This window comes from Metopolophium dirhodum, chromosome 1 (genome assembly GCF_019925205.1).
Source record: "Metopolophium dirhodum isolate CAU chromosome 1, ASM1992520v1, whole genome shotgun sequence".
Taxonomy (NCBI): domain Eukaryota; kingdom Metazoa; phylum Arthropoda; class Insecta; order Hemiptera; family Aphididae; genus Metopolophium; species Metopolophium dirhodum.
In genome coordinates, this window is record NC_083560.1 from 15,792,495 (window position 1) to 15,812,741 (window position 20,247).

Sequence of the window (20,247 nt, forward strand, 5' to 3'; positions counted from 1 at the left end):
TTAAATCTAACATTTGAAAATATAATACAAGATTCCTTATAAGTTTGTCTAACTTTATCAAAAAAAAAAATGTCTACAAGAAAGTAAAATTAAATTTTTATGAGCGTTTGAAATTCATATTATTACAACATTTGATATTTACTCGATTTCTCATGTAACGATATTCTTATTTTATTGTAATTAAAAAAAGGACGGACTGTAGATACTTGAAAATCTCACTGAATGTTTTAGCATTTTCTATACACCATACAATTGTGAAAATAATTTGACTCTTTTTGAGCTGTTTACGGACATTGTCAGTTTTCAATTTGTTTAGTTATTTTTTCCATAAATATCAATAAAATGTTATTTGTTGGGTAAAAAAGCGTGAAAATTTAATGTAAAGCTCCTGATATATTGTTACAATAGCAGTTAAAAAATATTAAAAATACATAGACACAATTTTTTTTCATAAGCATTTAAATTTAAAATGTTGACAAAAAATATCACATTTCAAATTTAATAATTATTTTGTAGTTAAAAATTTATAAAATGTTCAACTTATTTAGCTAAGGATTGAAAATTTAAAACAAGATTCTTTGTAAATAGGTTATATATAAATTACTTTATTCATCTTAATATCATCAAATATACTTTTTAGCTAAGAATAGAAAATTTAAAACAAGATTCCGCGTAAATAGGTTATATATAAATTATTACTTTATTCATCTTAATGTCATCAAATATACTTACTACTTAGTAATATCATAGGCTGACTGACCGTTATCGCTCAGAATCGTTTTTCTTATACAATGATATTAATCCATTGAATTCAAATTTAACACCATCTATCACAGTGACCCACTTGTAACCCACTGTACAGCAGAGCGACATCCACTTACCCACCTTTTCGTAGATTGTATATATTATAACTCATTATTAACAAATAGCAATAACAATTATGCAATGAAGTAATATGTGGTATGTGCAGTACTAGATCTATGTTGTTAATTTAAAAATATTTTGGTGTGGAATTAGGTGTACAGTAGCAAAATATCTTAATTTTAGGCCCTGGATTGAGTCTATACTATAGGCGGCATAGACGTATAGTATATTCAGAATTGTAAATTGTATATAAATGAACTTAACTATCTATTATAATATATTATGTAATTCTTAATATTATCGTTTTATAAATAAATAATTATTAATTTCAAATCTTCAAAATATTACCTACTCTATGATATTAGTATACTACTAAGTAAATAAAAAATAAATTAGTCCAACCAATATTTCACATTTCAAGGTATTTAGGTATGTATACGTCATAGATATTACAGAATTGATAGGCCATTTCTAAAAATTTATAAATTCAATATAATATTGTTATCTATTATTATTACTCTAAGCTTCTAATACAGAATAAAAATATTAAAAAATAATTTATATTTTATAGGTATTAATTTTCTGTGATATTTTCTGTTCATTTTCATCCATTATGATAAGCTCAATAAATGTCCTAAGCACACCATAAATTTAATTTAATCTTTTCTGTGCCCTAAATATCCATTATGTAATATGTAATACTTGTAATAGTATGAATATTGAATTCCTAGCTATAAAAAAAAGTTCTTATTTATTTTCAACAGTAGGTAGGTAAATTAGTACCTGTGTATCACCTATGACTAGAAGGTTGTAGGGCCATAAGATAGACACACATGTATAATTTTACAAATTGAATTAAGAGGACACTACCCATACATTTGTGTCTCCGTGTTACACACTGTTGAAACTAGTGAACGAAAATTTGTTATGTCATACGTGTGTAAGACGGAGACAACAAATGCATGGGTACCTATGTTAACTGTTACACCCATTCTCCCCCCCCCCCCCCCTTTGGGGACTCGCCTCACTTATTTTGATGTAAAAATTTAAAAGAAATAATATTGACTGTTGGTTTTGAGCAACACGCCATTACGTGTATGTGGGGCAAGAATTATTGTACCTATTATTATTATATTTTTTATATTACAGTTTTTTTTTGATTTTACGATCACTACGATCTCTTAATGTAACTTTTTAGTTATAATAATATTTTTCAATTTTAAAATTAGTTTTTTCTTTATTTTTACGCCTAATACTCTACGAGTCTCTAAAGACTTATATTGAGTATAATATTATAATGTGCATGTTACAAGATAGCGTAAAAACTACAAACGTTAAGTTAAGCCACCGATAAAATACGTATTATAGCTGTTATAACACGTTTTATACCTAATTAAACGATAAACGTATGTATATAGGTTATCGTATCGATATGTATATAGGTGGTATATAATATATATAGAAGGTATATAAAATACATTGTTGCAGTTAAAAATTTAACATCTAAAATTAACAACTATTTAGCATTTGAAAATCTGCTTCTGTGATATATATATATATATAGAAAAAGACATTTCTGGTAGTTTTAAATTTAAGAATAATTAATAAATTCGCTATATATCTAATCACTGATTATAATTATAAGATTTAACACTGCGTAACTATGTTATTTTATTTTTAATTACAAATAAATAATTAATTAGCATTGAGTTGTTGAGTACTATATATATAATAGGTGTATATTATTGTATTTCATTTATCAAGTATTTTATTCTTACTGTTGAGTATCAAACTAAATGTTTTTGTAATATATTACTACCGTAAAAATTATAATAAGTGGTGAAGGGGTTCGGGGGTGGAACCCCTGTGGATCTGTATTGATTTTATAAATTTAGCCCCCTCCCCAAATCAGTTATCCAAATTGCGCCTATGTCACACACGCACACACAGTCGTTATTGTAATAATTGTATTAAATGTTTATTGTGAATTATTGTTAAGTAATATGCAGATTATAAAGCTGGTTAAGGCATGCCACCGCGTCGGCTGTTTAGTTACGATATTTGCACGGCCGCCGAATTACATTATATTGTCTAGGCGCTAATCGCCATCAGTTTTTCTATATTGTAATTTTTACGTGCGCAAATCGCCGTATTTTATATATTGTATTTATTGTATTTTAGTGTGTGCTAATCACCACGGAACGCGTATACTAATATTATAATTCCTATATTGTAGTCATCTGCAGTAGCTTTCTACGCGTGTAGCGTCCTATTAAAGTTCCTATGTTTGTATAAATATATATAATGAAAAAGTACATACTTTCAAAATCTACACTTATGTAGTGCATGTATACAATAATTTAAAAAAGTTGGTGTTATATCTCAATTTACATTTCGATTTACTTAAATAACCTCTTCAGCTAGAGTGATATATTTTAAATTACCTTTAACTATTTTCCCATCGGCACCTGTAACACGTCGGCCAATAAATTATTGTTGTCGATATTCTACATATTATATTAATAATCAGGGCTAGAATTTGTATGCGATAAAAAATTGTACACGAAATACTTTTAAATTTTGTCGATGGCGGGGGCAAATGCCTCCCTTTAAACACTTCTCTGAGTGTTTAAAGTTTTCACTTTCGGCATTCGGAAAAATTAACTATAAAATCAATCGTTATAAGTAAGTAAGTAAGTATAATAACGCACCTCACGAGTATAATCCACGACTGTGACTACGAATTATTACGATAAGTACTTACGATAAAATATATAGACAAGAATATTATGCGATATTCAGATAGAGTTATTGGATACAGATTGCCAAGTAGTAATTACTTATCTAACCTTAGTACCTTACCGATTTTTTATGCTTTAACGATAGTATAAATTGTATTTACCGGAAACTATTATTTTAGAAGTAACCCCGGTGCAATAACCAGATACGTCCAATATTGTGCTTGGGCGTAACTGAATATTACAGCCAACAAAATATTTTATTCTGGTCCATATAAGTCCTCTATTATAAAATACCATTATATATTATTAAATGATAATTGCACCGGTGTCTTCAGTTATTGTTTTCCAAAGTTTGCGATTTTACGTTTATGTGCTTACGCGCAACGCGTTACTTGACTACCACGCGCAGCGCCTACAACAAATTTTAATTTTTTTACGTATTTTAACAAGTTTGATGTTAAATTGGACTAATTAACATTAATAATATAATATAATGTTTTTGAAGCCGCTCAGATTAGAGATATAGTTTAGGTCGCTTAGTAAGCTTAGATGTAGTATATATAGGTCAGTGGTGCAGGATTTAACGGTCGTTTAGTCGGAAAATGCCGACGGGGCCACTCCTAAATTGTGTACTGAGGCCCACCTAAATAATATAGTTGATTTTTTTTTAATTTTGACCAAAAAAAATTTATATTTCAAACTGGAATATGTACTTAACAAACTTTTGTTGTAAAAATTCTCAAAAAACTTCCGGTAGGTACCTCTCTAAAGCACTTTAATACCTATACGATATGCAATTATTATGAAGTGAAAATATTAAAGTTTAAACATGTTGTTCACGTTATATGAAAAAAATTAAATGATTTTATATTCAAACAATTTTTATCAATTGTCTTTGTAACTTGTAAGTAACATTTCCAGACGTTTCTATTCTATATTGAACATAATGATAAAAAGTCATTGGAAACAAAAAATTTACAATTTTAAATATATTACCTACAACTTAAAAGCATTGGCACAACTAGGGGGGGGTCTAGAGGGGGGCTTAGCCACAAATATCCCTTAATGGTTTAAATATAAGCCCCCTTATGGGTTATTTTAGATAAATAGTTATGTTAGCCCCCCCCCACCAGAATTTTAACTCTAGTTGCGCCTATGTGTACAGTTCAAGATGCGTGACTTTTAATATAAAAATGGGGTTTTATAAAAAGGATTCTTGTAATAAAAACATTTTAAATTATTATCAGATATAAATAATAAATATAGTTATAATAATAATAACATGATAAATAGGAAATTAGATGATAATGTTTCCCGTTATAGAGAAAAACGGTTCATATTTATAAAATGCACCAATTGAGTTTTATAATAATGGGGTGCCAAAATTTAAGCAGGCCACTTTTTTTAAAAATAGTAAGGACAGATATTGTTTATACTGGATACCCCCACCAACAACCGCTGGTACGCGACATGCGTGCAGTGCCGTCAAGTCCGTTGTGAACTATAATATACAGCCAGTTCCAATTAGCACCACTATAATATACGTGTTTACGTAAAATTTATTTGAAATTGGTGTATACTTGTTGGACAATTTTGATCGGCGACCGTCATGCACGATTGAGTGCGAGAGTGGGAGAAATTGGGCTCGGGACGGCCGTCGGATTCTAAATTTTAATCCAGGCCAGTAAGACACAGAAAAAAATAGGGGAGCCAAAGTATACCCTGCTCCCCCCCCCCCAAATGACGGCCCTGTATATACGTATAGTATTCACATATTATAATATATTAATATTATATACGTCTATTCGTTTTCACGTGTTTTTCCTTGCGCACCGATTAATTTGTTGCCTTTTGCAGTAGCGACTTGTTAATAAATATTCCGGAGATACTTTATTATTAGCTTCTACAATAACTATCAAAATATGTAAAATAAGACGGCGAGCGGCGTACAGACGTACAGTACTACGGTGAATAGTGCCTATAATACTCGATAGTAAACGTGATAATATTAATGGTTCTTCCGGTCCAACAGAATACAATTGTATATTATAGGCAGCTATTTGAGTTGTACCTAACTCGTTTAAGTATAATTATATAAGTATTATAATATAATATGAAAATAAGAGTAGCGTCCTCTTAATTATAATTATATTAATTATATTATTATCCTTTTAATTATATTTAAACATCCGTATTTGTTTTCGATAAAACTATTTTATGAATTATTTATCTTAATGCCAGCCTTATTAAAACATAATTATCAAACGATTCCATTTACAAAAAAAAGTAACCGATATATATTTTTAAACTACAACCAGCTGCACACATAATGAGAATTCTTAAAACATCCGTATTTGTTTTCGATAAAATTATTTTATTAATTTCTTAGCTTAATGCCAGCCGCATTAAAATATAATTATAATCAGTTCCACGTACAAACAAATGTTATTACCTTAAATAATAGGTTCAGAGGTTCTTATAATTTATATCAATAATTGAAATAGTTTACACTGTATAAGGGCCCTAATACTCACAATTTCGTGGAGCGCAGTCTGGCCAGCTGGTCTTGTACCTCAAGCCCGGATTAATGGGGGGGGGGGGGCAAGGGGGCATTGTCCTGGGGCCTATCTTTATCCCCAAAATATATTTTTTTAAGGCGTCCAATAAAGTTTTCAAAAAAAAAAATATATTTAAGTAGGTAAATTGTTAAATAATGATAAAATAAAAATGTTCTTAATTCTATAACACGGAAAATTACTATAAATAATGAACTATTATGTTTGACAAACATTTTGTTCATGTATTTTCCTTTTTTTGAGCATTTTAGATTACCGATTTAACTATTTAAGTGTATAAAAATAGGTAGTTATAAGTAAAAATAATTTAGCTCTTGTAAATTAGGTATTTCAGTTAAAAGTATTAATAATGCATATTAGACTAAACTTTAGAGAAACCATATTTAGTAACATTGCGAACCAAAATATTGATAATTTGACTGTCAAAATGTTCAGAAAAAAAGTTTTGCAAGAATCCATCAAAAAAAATAGTGGTGACCATTTGAAAAATAAAGTCGATTTTATTATTGGTACTATACTGCGTGTTTAAAATTTTTGAAAATGTTATAAAAAAATTGCCTGTTAAAAATAAAGAAACACGTCTTTTTTTGTTTTAACGAAATTCCATATCATCGATCCATAATTGTAAAAAAAAACCCGTGTAAAATGACATAAGATTCACCCTGTATTATACACAAATTTTTATTTACAATTATTTTGAAGTGAAAGTTGAAAGGAGGGCCACTAAGTGTATGGTGCCCAGGGGCCCAATTTTTAATAATAAAATGTTTAATATTAATTAGAGCTCGGATGTTTATGACTTGGCATGTTCTTTCCGAGCAGTCGGAATTGCACCGTAGCATGATATCAATTTGATTCATGAAGTCTAGATAACAAATAGGCAAAGTTATCTTGCATATTTTTGCTAATTTGACATTTTTGAGAGTATAAATGCATTTATTGATCTTTCTAGATACCGTAGCATATTTATAATAGTTTAAATAAATTATAAAACTTTTTTCACATGATTAATATAGTCGGTAATCGTCGTACGATAACCAAACACTTAACCAAACCTCAACCTTTAACATTTACGAAACACTTATACGGACGGCTATAATCCGTTGGATAGTAAAAACTAATATATTTATACAACTATGTATACACGAATGTCAGAATAGCCTATCAGAACCAGTCGTTACGCGTTGGGGGACGTGGTTGAACGCTCCATCCCCTTGCGCACCCCCTCCACACCCCCAATTAGAGCACTGATCACGCGATATAAGTGTAATATAATCAAAACTATACGATTCTTAAGAAAATATGATATCTCGTCTTCGTAATCTACACGATATTACAATATAATTCACAAACAATAGAAAACGAAGATTATGTAAACAAAGGTCAATGTGTTGTGTATTGTGTGTTTGTGTGTTTCGGTCGGCGGCAGATTATACATAATATTATTATTCTTTTTTCCGTGGCGGCAACAATAATATGTCAATGTGATTTATATTGTGGTGTATTTTTGAAAATATAAGCATAAAGCCATTCAAAACCGTATCATCCTGAGATCGGTACTTGTATAAATACTCAAATTTATAAGTTAATAAATCGTACATGGTGTTAAATTCGAATTCAATGATATAAAATCGTTGAAGGTATACAAAAAACGGTTCTGAGTGAAGACTCGGCCTACAATATTACTCAGTAGGTATATTTTATGAATTATGATATTGTTGTGATTAAAATAATTTATTTTACTATTAGGCATTAGTGCTTACAACAATAGGACAAATTCATTTTTTCCTAAAAAAAAAATACAATTTTCATCCGTCAAATTTAATTTTTAAACAATATAAAATAACCAATGTGTAAATAACGTCATATAAGTACATAACTCCCGGGACCAATTAATGTCCTATATTAATCTACTCAAATTATTTGATAATATTTAACTGCGTGCCTACGTTTTTTGTTGTCATTGTATCACGATTTTGAATGTTATTTTGGCTGCACTGAGTATATTATAGATGAGTTAATTAAAATTAACCGTCAAAATTCCAATCGGAAATGTACGTCTTGACCCGACACTCGCAAAGAGCGCCGTAATGTGTCTGTACTGGCAACTAGCAAGGGCCAGCTAGTGTATATTAAAATTGTGCAAAGCGTTGGATACCTACTCCACTATTACGTGCTCGATAACATGATTATTAATTTATCTGTGTAACTATCAGACTTATCGTTAGTTTAATACAATAGTACTCTGCAGGTTCTGTGCTATTAATAAAATAATATTCAGGGCAGGACGTTACAGCCGCATATTATGTTGTCTTTGTTCTACAGACGTGAAACATAATATATAAAAAAAAATTATAAAATTTATTTTGATATTTTATATTTCGAGCGGAGCGATGAATCTATAGATTTTATAATGAAGTGTTTGGTTTTGAAAAAAACTTTTTGACTTTCATCACTTTTTGAGGCAGTAAAAATGTATTGATTTTCCATTTCGGCATTTTTTCTGCGGTAGGAAAGTGAATATAGTTGGTAATTTGGCCAATTTGGGTGATCATGAACATAAGTTACGTGCTTACATGTTGAACGTATTATATTAAATTATAAATAAAAGAATTTCTAGAAAAAAAACTTTTTATGGAAAAATATTATTAATTATTATAATATGTATAATATTTTAATATTGGGTGGGCCTGTCACACAGTAATTTCCTGGGCCGTAATGTTTAGCTAATCCACCGCTGGCTTCAAGGCAATCTATTTTATTATGTAGTACATAATAGCCCGTCGATAAATTTCCTTCTTAACTCTAAATTTTTCAATCTATATTAATTAATAATATGACGTATTGTTTAATCGCTCATCCTGTCTGCCCGGCATACATCATACTTTGAGTAACTGAATGTGTTCAATATTCAAGTTTTAAAAAAACTAAACTTAATTAAACATAGTACCTATAATCTAATATTCTATGAGCATTTTAGTTATTTGTTGTAATTTAAAAATATTCTAGGGTACTTAAAAATGTTTACGTTTATTATTATGATGTATTATTATGATTAACTTATTGGAATTAATGTATTTAAATTGAATTTTAGTGTATTTAGAACAATTTTGCCTAATTATTCCATGAAATTATTTAAACCGTTCTCCGGTTTCCGCCAAAAATCACCTTTCCGTTTTCCACCAATTATTAATTATATCATAGAATATTAAAGTTCGGGAACACTTACCCAAAGGTTTAATAATTAAATTAAACGTTTTTTCCAGTTATTATATAAGTAAAGATAATAATGTACAGACAAAACAATTAAAAAAAATATAATTTTATCATAACAAGTATTAAATGTAGATGTAAGTATAAAAAAAAATTATCAAGGCATATAAAAAATACCAACAAAATTAGTTTATTAAAATTATTATTGTATTAAATTATATAACAATATACCTAACAATATGTAATATATAATAATATGTTTTGATAACAATATATCAACGCTTGATTAATTGGTTGAAATTTAAATCAGTAAACCACATTATAAAAAACTGAAACATGGTTGTAATACAATTAAATATATGTTACCTATATAGTTATATATCTATATACAGTATATAGTATATATATACTAGCTGTGTCTCGCGTGCTCCGCCCCCGTGGATAATTGCTTGCAAATAGAGGGCTGTTGCTCGTCCATAAGATTTGTTTATTTTATAAATATATATGAATTATATTTCGGTCAAAGTCCATAAATTTCTATTTCGCTTTTATAGTATATATATATATATATATATATATATATATATATAATATATAGTGTGTTATGTAGTATATATGGTACACAATTTATTATAGTTACTTTAAAAAAAATATCAAATTATAAAATTATTATACGAAAGTGTTCCCGAATTTTAAAATTGTATATAATTAATAGTTGGCGGAAAACGGAAAGATCATTTTCGCCAGAAACCGGCGACATCCATTATGTGATAACTCGGGATTGTCTTGGAAGGTAATAGCAATAATAATATATTATGATATAAATAATAAAAATTATTTTGATAATTATAAACTAATAACATAATAAATGTGATGATTTCGGAATAAAATATTATTCAACTTACCGTTTAACTAATATTAGGACATTTCAAGTTATAAGTGTAAAATAAGTATAGGTTGTACCTTTATATTATGATTTAATTTCTAAAAGGTACAATATAATACATAAATATTTTCCTAAATAATTCAAATTAATTTTGTTAGGTTATGACATATACAATTCAATTGCATAAATTAACAACTTACAATTTAAATATAAAAAAAGAAACAAACAATGACGTGTTTAAAATTAATTTTTTAAGTATTTGAATCATAATTATTGTTTTTTTATTTGGTTTAAATAAAAATTGATTGATTTTTCAAATTATAAAACAAATTGTAATGGACGGTCGATAAGCGACACACCGCACACCTATCCTTGGAAACGCGACGGTATTTAAGATAATAATATTATGAATGTAAGCGATTAAATTACATTTTGTGTGAATGACACAAAGGAGCTTAGCATTTTTATTTTTTACCAAAATTAGAAATCTATTAGGCATGTCGTCAAAATATAATTTATAACTACAGACTATTAGTATAAAAACTATAAAGAATGTACCTACAAATTATTCTTTATAGGTATTTAGGATAATGGTACATACGACAATAATATTATCGTGGATACCTACGACGCGCGACGTTCTATAATATTTTATATGTTGAGTATACAAGTAGATTTTACACGAATTTGTTTCAATCCTACCTACTCTTATAAACAACATGTTACGAACCAATGAAATACGTTTTTACGCCGATAAACGATATTTTTCGTGTGTGTGTACGACTGGGTCGTTTTGACTGTTCTTTGTGCAACATCTGAAATTCAAACAGCTATTTATTATGGTTTTTAGCTACCTGCAGTGCTGTAAGCAATTCGGTCACCCCTTAGCTGCATGTCCACTGTAAAGACAGAGACGTCAGAAGGAGGACCTCAGAAAGAGACAGAGATATTGGGTAGGTACATTATTAATATTTATAATATTATTTCAAATTCAAATGACACATGTGAATCCTCTATAGGAATTCCATCGATAATCTGTGTAGTTGAACCAAAAAAAAAGACCCCTCGTTTTTAACTATCACCGACAACTGCAACAGCGCCACGAGATCGACTCACCTAACCGGTTTACTGGAGTGGTGGGACGACGGGGGAACGAGCAGGCTGTATTAGTGCGTACGGACTACGGATCACCACCGTCAATTCACTCGGTGACGTTCCACGAGCATAACTTGGTCCGCGCCAGTGGTTACTTATATTAGTAAACTCATACATTATTACGTGTAACTCATATCAGTGTTTCTTTGTAATAACAATTACTCATTTGTAATATTTGTACAATTGCAATATCGTACATTTGTAATATCCGGAGTACATTCAATTTTGCCATTCAGGTGTACGTGTATTATCAACCGCCTAATCACCCAGGAACTCGAGAACCCAGGAACAAGCTAAGGTCTTACACGTTAACGCGTAAGTACTTCGAATCATTGTGCTAAATATTTAATAAATTAGTATTAGGTCAGCAGGCTTTTTCAACATTTTTTAAACAATCTCGTATGTTTTTTGCCAATATAAAAATGTAAAATACCATTTTAATTGTATAATATAAAAGGTTAGGTATATATATTTTATTTAAATTTATCTTTCAATACACGGTTAGTGCCGCGGTCGACACGAAGTCGACAATTTGTATAGGTTTTATGGTTTACTCGGTTATGAAAGCAATGCTTCTGTCTTAATTCATGGTTATTCAGAGATACGTTAGTAGTATGGAAAAGAGGTTAGGCAACACATAATCCAGCTGCACCATCCCTAAGATCCAATACCTGCTAGACATATAATATTTACCCTTACAACCAGCTGCCGCTATCCCGCCACCGCACACCCTACCCATACGCTCGCCGCCGCTACCCCGCAGGCACACCTACCCTTGTGTTAGCTGCGTCTTCCCCGCGGGCACCCCTACCCATGTGCTAGCTGCCTTTACCCCGCGGGTACCCCTACCCTTGTGCTAACTGCCTTTACCCCGTGGGTACACCTACCCTTGTTCTAGTTGCCTCTACCCCGCGAACACCTCTACAGAAGGGCACGCTCACACACACACACACACACACACATATATACTAAACGCAGTACGCACACGCATTATTACATATTATTATACATACAACAGCACACATCCAGCCAAACATAATATACAGTTTAAATGTATAATATAAATTATATTATAATCACATTCGAATAAACATCTCGCTAAAGCATACCTACGTTAGCATACATAGGAATGTACCTCAAACACACACAAACCCACACACACACTCACACTCATATAGCATACATTCATTTTAATTAGTTATTATTATTAATTTACATACATTCATTTATTTTAATTATTAATAATAACTAATTATTTATTAACTTTATCGGACTAAATTTATGCCTATGATACTCGCAAAAAAATTTAGCTTTCTATTGGTGGAATAATTTTTGAAATCGGTCCAGTAGTTTTTGAGTTTATTCGTTGCAAAACAAACAAATCTTTCGTCTTTATAATATTACATATAGATTACTGTATACAATAGTCAGTACAAAACGTATATCCGTATATCGTTTAATATTATAACCAATTACAAATAATTGCATTTCTCAATCTGAGAACCGAACAGTTTAGAATTGTAGATAATAATAATATTGTGTATAATCTAGGACCGCGATAATATATAATATTATAGTGGTTTGTACTATGAAATAATTTTATCAATGGTTTAAGATAATATTATAATTATTAACCTTAACATTATTTAATGCTTACTAATAAACTAATTAGAAATGGTTAGACGTGTGAAAGTATCGCTGTTATCTATTGAAGTGAGCACTTCCAACAATAATTATTGTCTATACGGATTATTGATGAGTGTGTACGGACAACAAATAATTGCTTTAACAGCTATTAATTGTATTACTAACAATGGTTGTAGTAAAGAAATCGCAATGTTTTTCTAAAGCGAATGAGAAAATAACGGCGAGTCACGAGGTTTTCGAGTGTGTGTGTGTGTATGTAAACACCTATCTATGTAGGTAGGTATGTAAACTATATTATAATATATTTGGATGTGTGTGTGATACATTCCGATGCATAAACACAGAACAATATAGAAGCGACACTTGATCAGCCGATCGGGTTTCTGTATCCCTACGGCAACGGTTCCCAACCTTTTATGAGCGTGGCCCTAATATTTTAAATTAAACTTTTGGCGACCCCAAAAGAAAACATGATTGCTAACACAAGTTTTATTTATTAACATCAAAAAAATACAAATAAAAAACTGATCAATATACAATATTATAAAAATGATTTTATTAATTGTTTCAAATTGAACATTAAATTAATTTATACTTAATGACTTTCTTGATGCTGATCACTTTCCACAAGTTCTTCAATGTTAGGACGTATATTTATTGAAAGTGCTCAACGCATATCGTGTGTAGCATCAAGACGATTTGAATACTTTGCTTTTAATGACAGCTAAAGCAGAAACCCGGCTTCACATAAGTATGTGGTTGGAAATGGTAATAACTAATAATGCATTTTCAGATTCTCTTGTTAAATTTGGTTTACCTTTTAGTTGTGCTTAAAATTATCCAATAAATATTTAATACAAAAATAACACATCAATACTAATATACGTACATATACTAAAACTACGATAAGGGCGCATCAAGGTGAGCCGTTGGATTTCGGGAAATAATACTATGAACAAAAATAGAAGTTTTATACCTTTGCTATAAAGATATAACCGCGCACAGTCCGTCCATTTTTTTATATTATATTATCATAACCTATTTAAAATTATTTTCTTCCTCAGTCATTTTATTATTAGAATATTTCTAGATTTTTTTTTTCTTGAAAATTAAATGAATAACTAATATTAATATGTAAGTAATGTTTTCGTGACTCATTATAAAAACCTATGCGACCATAATTTTTGTCACGACCAGAGATTGGGACCCGCTGCCCTGCGGTATGAGGTATTGGACTCTACAATTTGTGCCGTATCCGTTATCTGATAGAATGTTAGCAACGTGTATCCCTCTTTGTCACGAAATTATACAAGCAGGAACAATCCATTAACCATGGACGACGACCGTTTAAATTTATTCAAAGTTTTTTATGCTTCGGTTTTCTAGCTTATTTACATATTCATTTGATTTAAAACCATCGAATAATTTATTTATTATTTTTAGGTTCTTCTATATATTGCCTAAGGAACTTCTTTTAAATTATATATCAAAAGATACAATTAACATGTCTAACATGAAGCGCAGAAGAATAGATTGTGAATTGCTTATGAAAAATTACCGCGCAGAACAAGTTAAATTATTAGGGAAGAAGTAAGTTTGGAATCTATTAAACACGATAAACTTTTATTTCAAATGTATTATATTCTGTTTTAGGATACTGCAAGATATAATTGATGGTAGAAAATTTGAAATTAAAATATGTGACTATAGATTGTTGGAAAAAGGAATGATGATGAATGATATACTTATTGAATTTTATTTGTCGTAAATGATTTTAGTTAAAATTATACAAGCTAATATGGAGTTATAAATAATTTAATGTAAAATATTATTTGTATCACAGGTATATGCATAGTAAACTAAGTGATATGGATAAAGAAAAGTCATATGTATTCAGTACACACTTTTATACTACCTTAACGAAATCAATTAATGCATCTTCATATGATTCGTCCTCATCGACCTCAAAGAATAGACACAACAAAGTGGCCAGGTGGACAAAAACAATAGATGTATTCAAAAAGGATTTCATATTTATTCCTATAAACAAATTGTCAGCATTAAAAGATCTTTTTAATTATTTATTTAAAATAAAACTTAAATAATTATAAAATATATTTTTTTTTTTTTAGAAAACATTGGTGCCTGGCAGTCATATGTTTTCCTTACCTATTAGGTAAGGTTGACATAAAAAACGGGATCGACGTTGATGAACCCGATGATGATACTGGTAAATATTTGAAACTTAAATATACATGCAAAATATGAATTTTATACTATTTAAGGTAATTTCAGCACACTATTTATTTTATTTTATCCACAAACAACATAAGATGAAAATATATTCACACAAAATTGTTTATTCATTGTTATAAGCATTCTTATAGTATTTACAAAAATAATAGAGACAAATATTTTCGAGGGTTTGACATTGGTTTTGTATTTAATTTGTTATTTTACTAAAAACAATTTTTTCAAATTTAATACTTTTTTGTAAATTTAAATGTATATACAATTTTTTTTTCATACATATTTAAACAACATTTTAATATGAAAAACGCTCAAAACATATTATTCTATATAATTTTTTTTAATATATAATTTTAAGGAGTAATACTTCTAAATTTATGGTACTGAATACATCAAAATATATTTTGTACCTAAACTATTATGATGCATGAGCACATTCTAAAATAAAATTATTTTGAGCATGTGAAGTTGACACTAAAAATTGTTTATATCAAATACATTGTAGGTCGATATAAAGTGTCACAATGTAAACCAATAAATTTTGGATACGATGAAGCTGATCCGAATGTAGAAGATCTGTGGCTGTTTGATTTATGCTTACCTGTAAGCATTTTTTTTTTTTATCAATTATTCAGATAATTCAAAATATCAAATTAATATTTTTAAAATTTAACATACAATATGTGTTGGTATTAAATTTGTTTATATATTATGTTATTAACTTTAATTTGTGGTATCAATAGAAAAACTATCAAGATAGATGCAGCAATTATTATGATGACGTGGAAGTATTAAAAAAACAAAAAAAAAATAAACTAGTTAAACGGTAAATTTATCAATCACTAATCTAAGGCAAAGTTTTAAAGTTGATATATGTTTTAGGCCTTGCATTTTGATATTTGATTCATACTCCAGAGGTATACTGAATGCAGTGATCACAGCAACGCTACGTGAATGGTTACAGGAAGAATATTGTAAGAAATATGTCGAAGAAAAAGACTTTCACTTTATGAAAGCATGTTCAGTCAAAGTACCTCAGCAACCTAATGACAAGGATTGTGGTCTTTTTTTAATGCATTATTTCGAAATGTTTTATTCTGTAAGTTAAACAATTATTGTACCATCATGCAAAAATAAACTAGATCATACCACATTTTTAGCGGCCAATTATTGATTACACTTTTCCAATTCATCACTTGGAAAATTGGTTCCATACTGATGATGTGGTCAAGAATGGGAAAAAAAGAAAAGAAGTTTACAATATTATAATGGAAAGAATAAATGCACAAGGATTACCTGATGGTATTGAATTGCCAGTTCTACATTTTAATGACCCCATTGAAGAGTCTGGTGACATTCATAATATGAATGATTTGATTGAAAAAGTTGACAAAGAAGAAAAAGACAAAGAAAAAAACGAAGAAAAAGAAGACATTCTGCCATAGAAGAAGGGGAAGAAAAAGAAGAATACGATGATCAACATTATACCATAGAATTAGACTTTGACAATGCAGATAATATTCTTCTCATCGATGAAGATAAGATGGAGAAGAAGATATTGAGTGAGTAAAATATATATAATTACTTAGCATATATTCATATTTTATTAATATTACAAAATACATATTATGGTGTATACATATTATGGTGTATACAAATATAAAATAATGAAATAATAATAAAATCATTTATAAATTGTTCTTCTAAAATTTGTAAAAATAGTTATGCTGACATATTTAAATCGCTATAAGTACATACGCTATAACATTATTAATTTAATAACTATATTACACCACAATAAAGAACTAATGAACGTGGAACATTTAAAAAAAAAACCATACAATTTTAAAAACATTATATATTTAAGCTGAAATGAATGCTATTTCAATATACAGTAGAAATCACTAACGAGTATTGCTTAAAACAAGATACTGCTTATAACAAACAAAAGTTTAGGTCCCGGCTTGAGCCCATAATATGATTGTACAGAGTATGGTTATTACGAGTTATTGGCTTTAACGAGTAAAATACATTAAATTATAAAATAAAGGTTGGTTATAAAGAGCCAGTCGTTATCTTTTTCTTATTATATACATATTTAGGTCAACCTGTTAGTTATATTTTATTTATTTATTTATTGATATATATATTTTATCTTTAATTTTAAGGCACAACATAGGTTTATGTAAAATCTCAGGTGGGTCATCAGCAATTAATACTGAATTGTGGTCTCATTGGCCCACTAATGCTTGGCCATCCCTCTGAGCCGGTTACTGTGAAGATTGACAGGTTAAAACGAACACTTGTTATTAAATTATATAATATATAATATATAACACGCTACGATTAAAAAAAACTAGCTGGCCCTTGAAACTCGTTATAACCAATTTATACTGTAATTATTACAATCCTGATGTCTGGGATTGTTTTTAAATTCAAACTATTAATAATATAACACATATACTATACAATATTATTGTAATTTATATCTGTATTGTATCATCGACATCTATGCACTATTGAAAAAAAACTTTTTAATAATAACCAACATTGAATAGCATGACGATAGAACATTTTTACATATACATAAATTTATAAAAATAAAAAGGTTCTATCAAACTAAAACTATAATCACAATTAATTCATTTTTTATGAAATAGAACACCTTTTCATTTTGAATATCTCACTATTTATTGCATGTAGAAAAACCTTTGTTCGATTATAGATGCTCAATTATAAATTAAACAAATTGGGGAAACAAAAGTGGGCAAAACCTTTTCATTCATAGCGCGCATACAGTCTACTGGTCGCTCTTTAACTGCAGGCAAGATTCTAATAAAATATATTATACTCATTACCAGAAGATACTAAAGATACCCAAAGATCATTAAAAAAAATGGAAACTAGAGCGTTGTTAAACTATTTTGGCATAATCTAGCATAGATTTTATTTTAATTTATTTAAGTTATTGTTAATAAACTGCTTAGGCAGCTTAGACTTATGTTAATATGCTTTACAATTTTTATAATTGATAATGGTTGTAACTTTGAAAATTTGTATATTAAATATTAATTATGTAATTAGTACGATAAATTATCCTGGCGACCAATTGTATTTACAATCTATCATATCACCGGCGATCAATTGTTTGTGACAATTCACCGCAATCCAAACATGACTAACTTTCGTCTTTCCTTGAGTTTTTTTTTTTTGAGAAAAAAAATAAGATAATTTTTATATAAATTGTGATATTGTTATTTCATATACGTATACCAAGCGATTTTTCTATTATTAAACACTCATTATAGTATTGATGGTATCAAAGTTGATATATGTTTAGATTTGAATTTAAAATGTTACCTCTAAAATCTCCTCATTTTAATGAATAAAAAAAATAATGAATATCAAATTAGTTTAGATTAGGTATATGATTCAAAAAGGTCATATTTTTCTTATTTAAATATGTCATACTGAAATCTATTTTTACATATAATAAAGAAAACTCTTTATATGATAATATTTTTTAAATTTGACGCCCATGTTATGGACAGATATGCACTTCAGACTTAATCTATGTCCATCTCCCTAATTTCTTTATAAATCTTTAATAAATACACAAAAATAAAATAAAATATTCTTATATACTTTCTGTGACCATTTCGTATATTGCAACAAAATGTTTGCTATTATGGAATGAACACATTAGTCACTGTTATTATATTATTGTAGCTTATAATATATTATTATTATTTGACTATACATGAATATATATTATATTATGTATTGCCAGAACAAACTATAATGTTTCACCCTCAAATATTGTAAACCTTCCCCAATAAAAACCCTTTTTACTATTTTATTTAATCTACATTAACACAATTAACCATAAACCCAAACATTTTTTCTTTTCATTGAGGCATCTATGATCTCCCATTCTGTTGCACTTTATTATTATATATTTATTTTTTATTTTTATCAAATTTTACGAGTTCCGCCGATGTGTCTTCATTGGCTCATAGGTGATTCGTTAAATGTTTCTCTTCACTAATAGGTACGTAAACTCCACAGCAAAGACTAAAATGTTATAAGCTTAGCAGACATGACATAACTCTAATGTATTCAATTTATGTGACACAAAAATTTACTAAGAATATAGCATAAGGTTTTGTTTCCCTTGTATAACTCTAATGTTAATATTTTATGTTTTTTTTAAATTAAATTGATAATTTAACAACAAATAAAAAAAATATTGGTTATGACTTATTATATTATGTTATTCCTAACAAGAAAATGACAATCTTATGAACATTACATACTTTCCCAGAAAATATTGCTTTTGTTATCCCTAATTAATTTACAGAATTTCTCCTGCTCAGGTACTGCAGCGAGGAGCAATGGTTCCAGTTAGAAATATGACTCCAGTGGTTACAGAACGCTTAACCACGAACCAAGTCAACTCACATTCTTCCCACCTCCTTCCCACCTTGGTATGTGTACTATATTTTTTCATTGTATTGTTCCTAAATTTTTTAACTTGACACCACTGTGTTCTCATGAATATGACTTTTGCTTACATTTTTTGTATTATTATTTTTTATAAATTTAAAATTATTATATTATCCCATGTGAAAGACTACATTGTTACTATATTTTTTTGCTATAGGCACTCCCTTAAATTATGTTACCCAAATAATGTTACAGTCCAAATTGTGTATTATTATTGTGTATTATTATTGTGTATTATTATTGTATATTTTATTTCATTTGTATTATTATTACTATTATAAAATAACTATTACGTATTTACTATATTTAAATAACCAAATGCTTTTATTTTTATTTTTATTATAATATTTTCTTTGCTGTAAATGAATACCAAAATCTTGTTATATCCCTCCTTATACAACATAATTGA

At 28.7% G+C, this 20,247-nt stretch overlaps 1 protein-coding gene across 1 annotated transcript in view; it reads left to right on the top strand.

Annotated features, from left to right (window-relative positions):
• LOC132933362 (sentrin-specific protease 7-like) overlaps positions 1-16,902 on the top strand; it is a 47,949-nt gene extending 31,047 nt beyond the window's left edge. Inside the window, 11 exon segments of the mRNA XM_060999658.1 lie at positions 11,131-11,233; positions 11,300-11,750; positions 14,526-14,672; positions 14,736-14,846; positions 14,926-15,135; positions 15,215-15,312; positions 15,838-15,935; positions 16,076-16,158; positions 16,215-16,431; positions 16,493-16,763; positions 16,766-16,902. Of these exon segments, the coding sequence (XP_060855641.1) occupies positions 14,587-14,672; positions 14,736-14,846; positions 14,926-15,135; positions 15,215-15,312; positions 15,838-15,935; positions 16,076-16,158; positions 16,215-16,431; positions 16,493-16,763; positions 16,766-16,902 (1,311 nt within the window). The 5' untranslated portion in view covers positions 11,131-11,233; positions 11,300-11,750; positions 14,526-14,586.
• Positions 16,903-20,247: the final 3,345 nt, after the last annotated feature.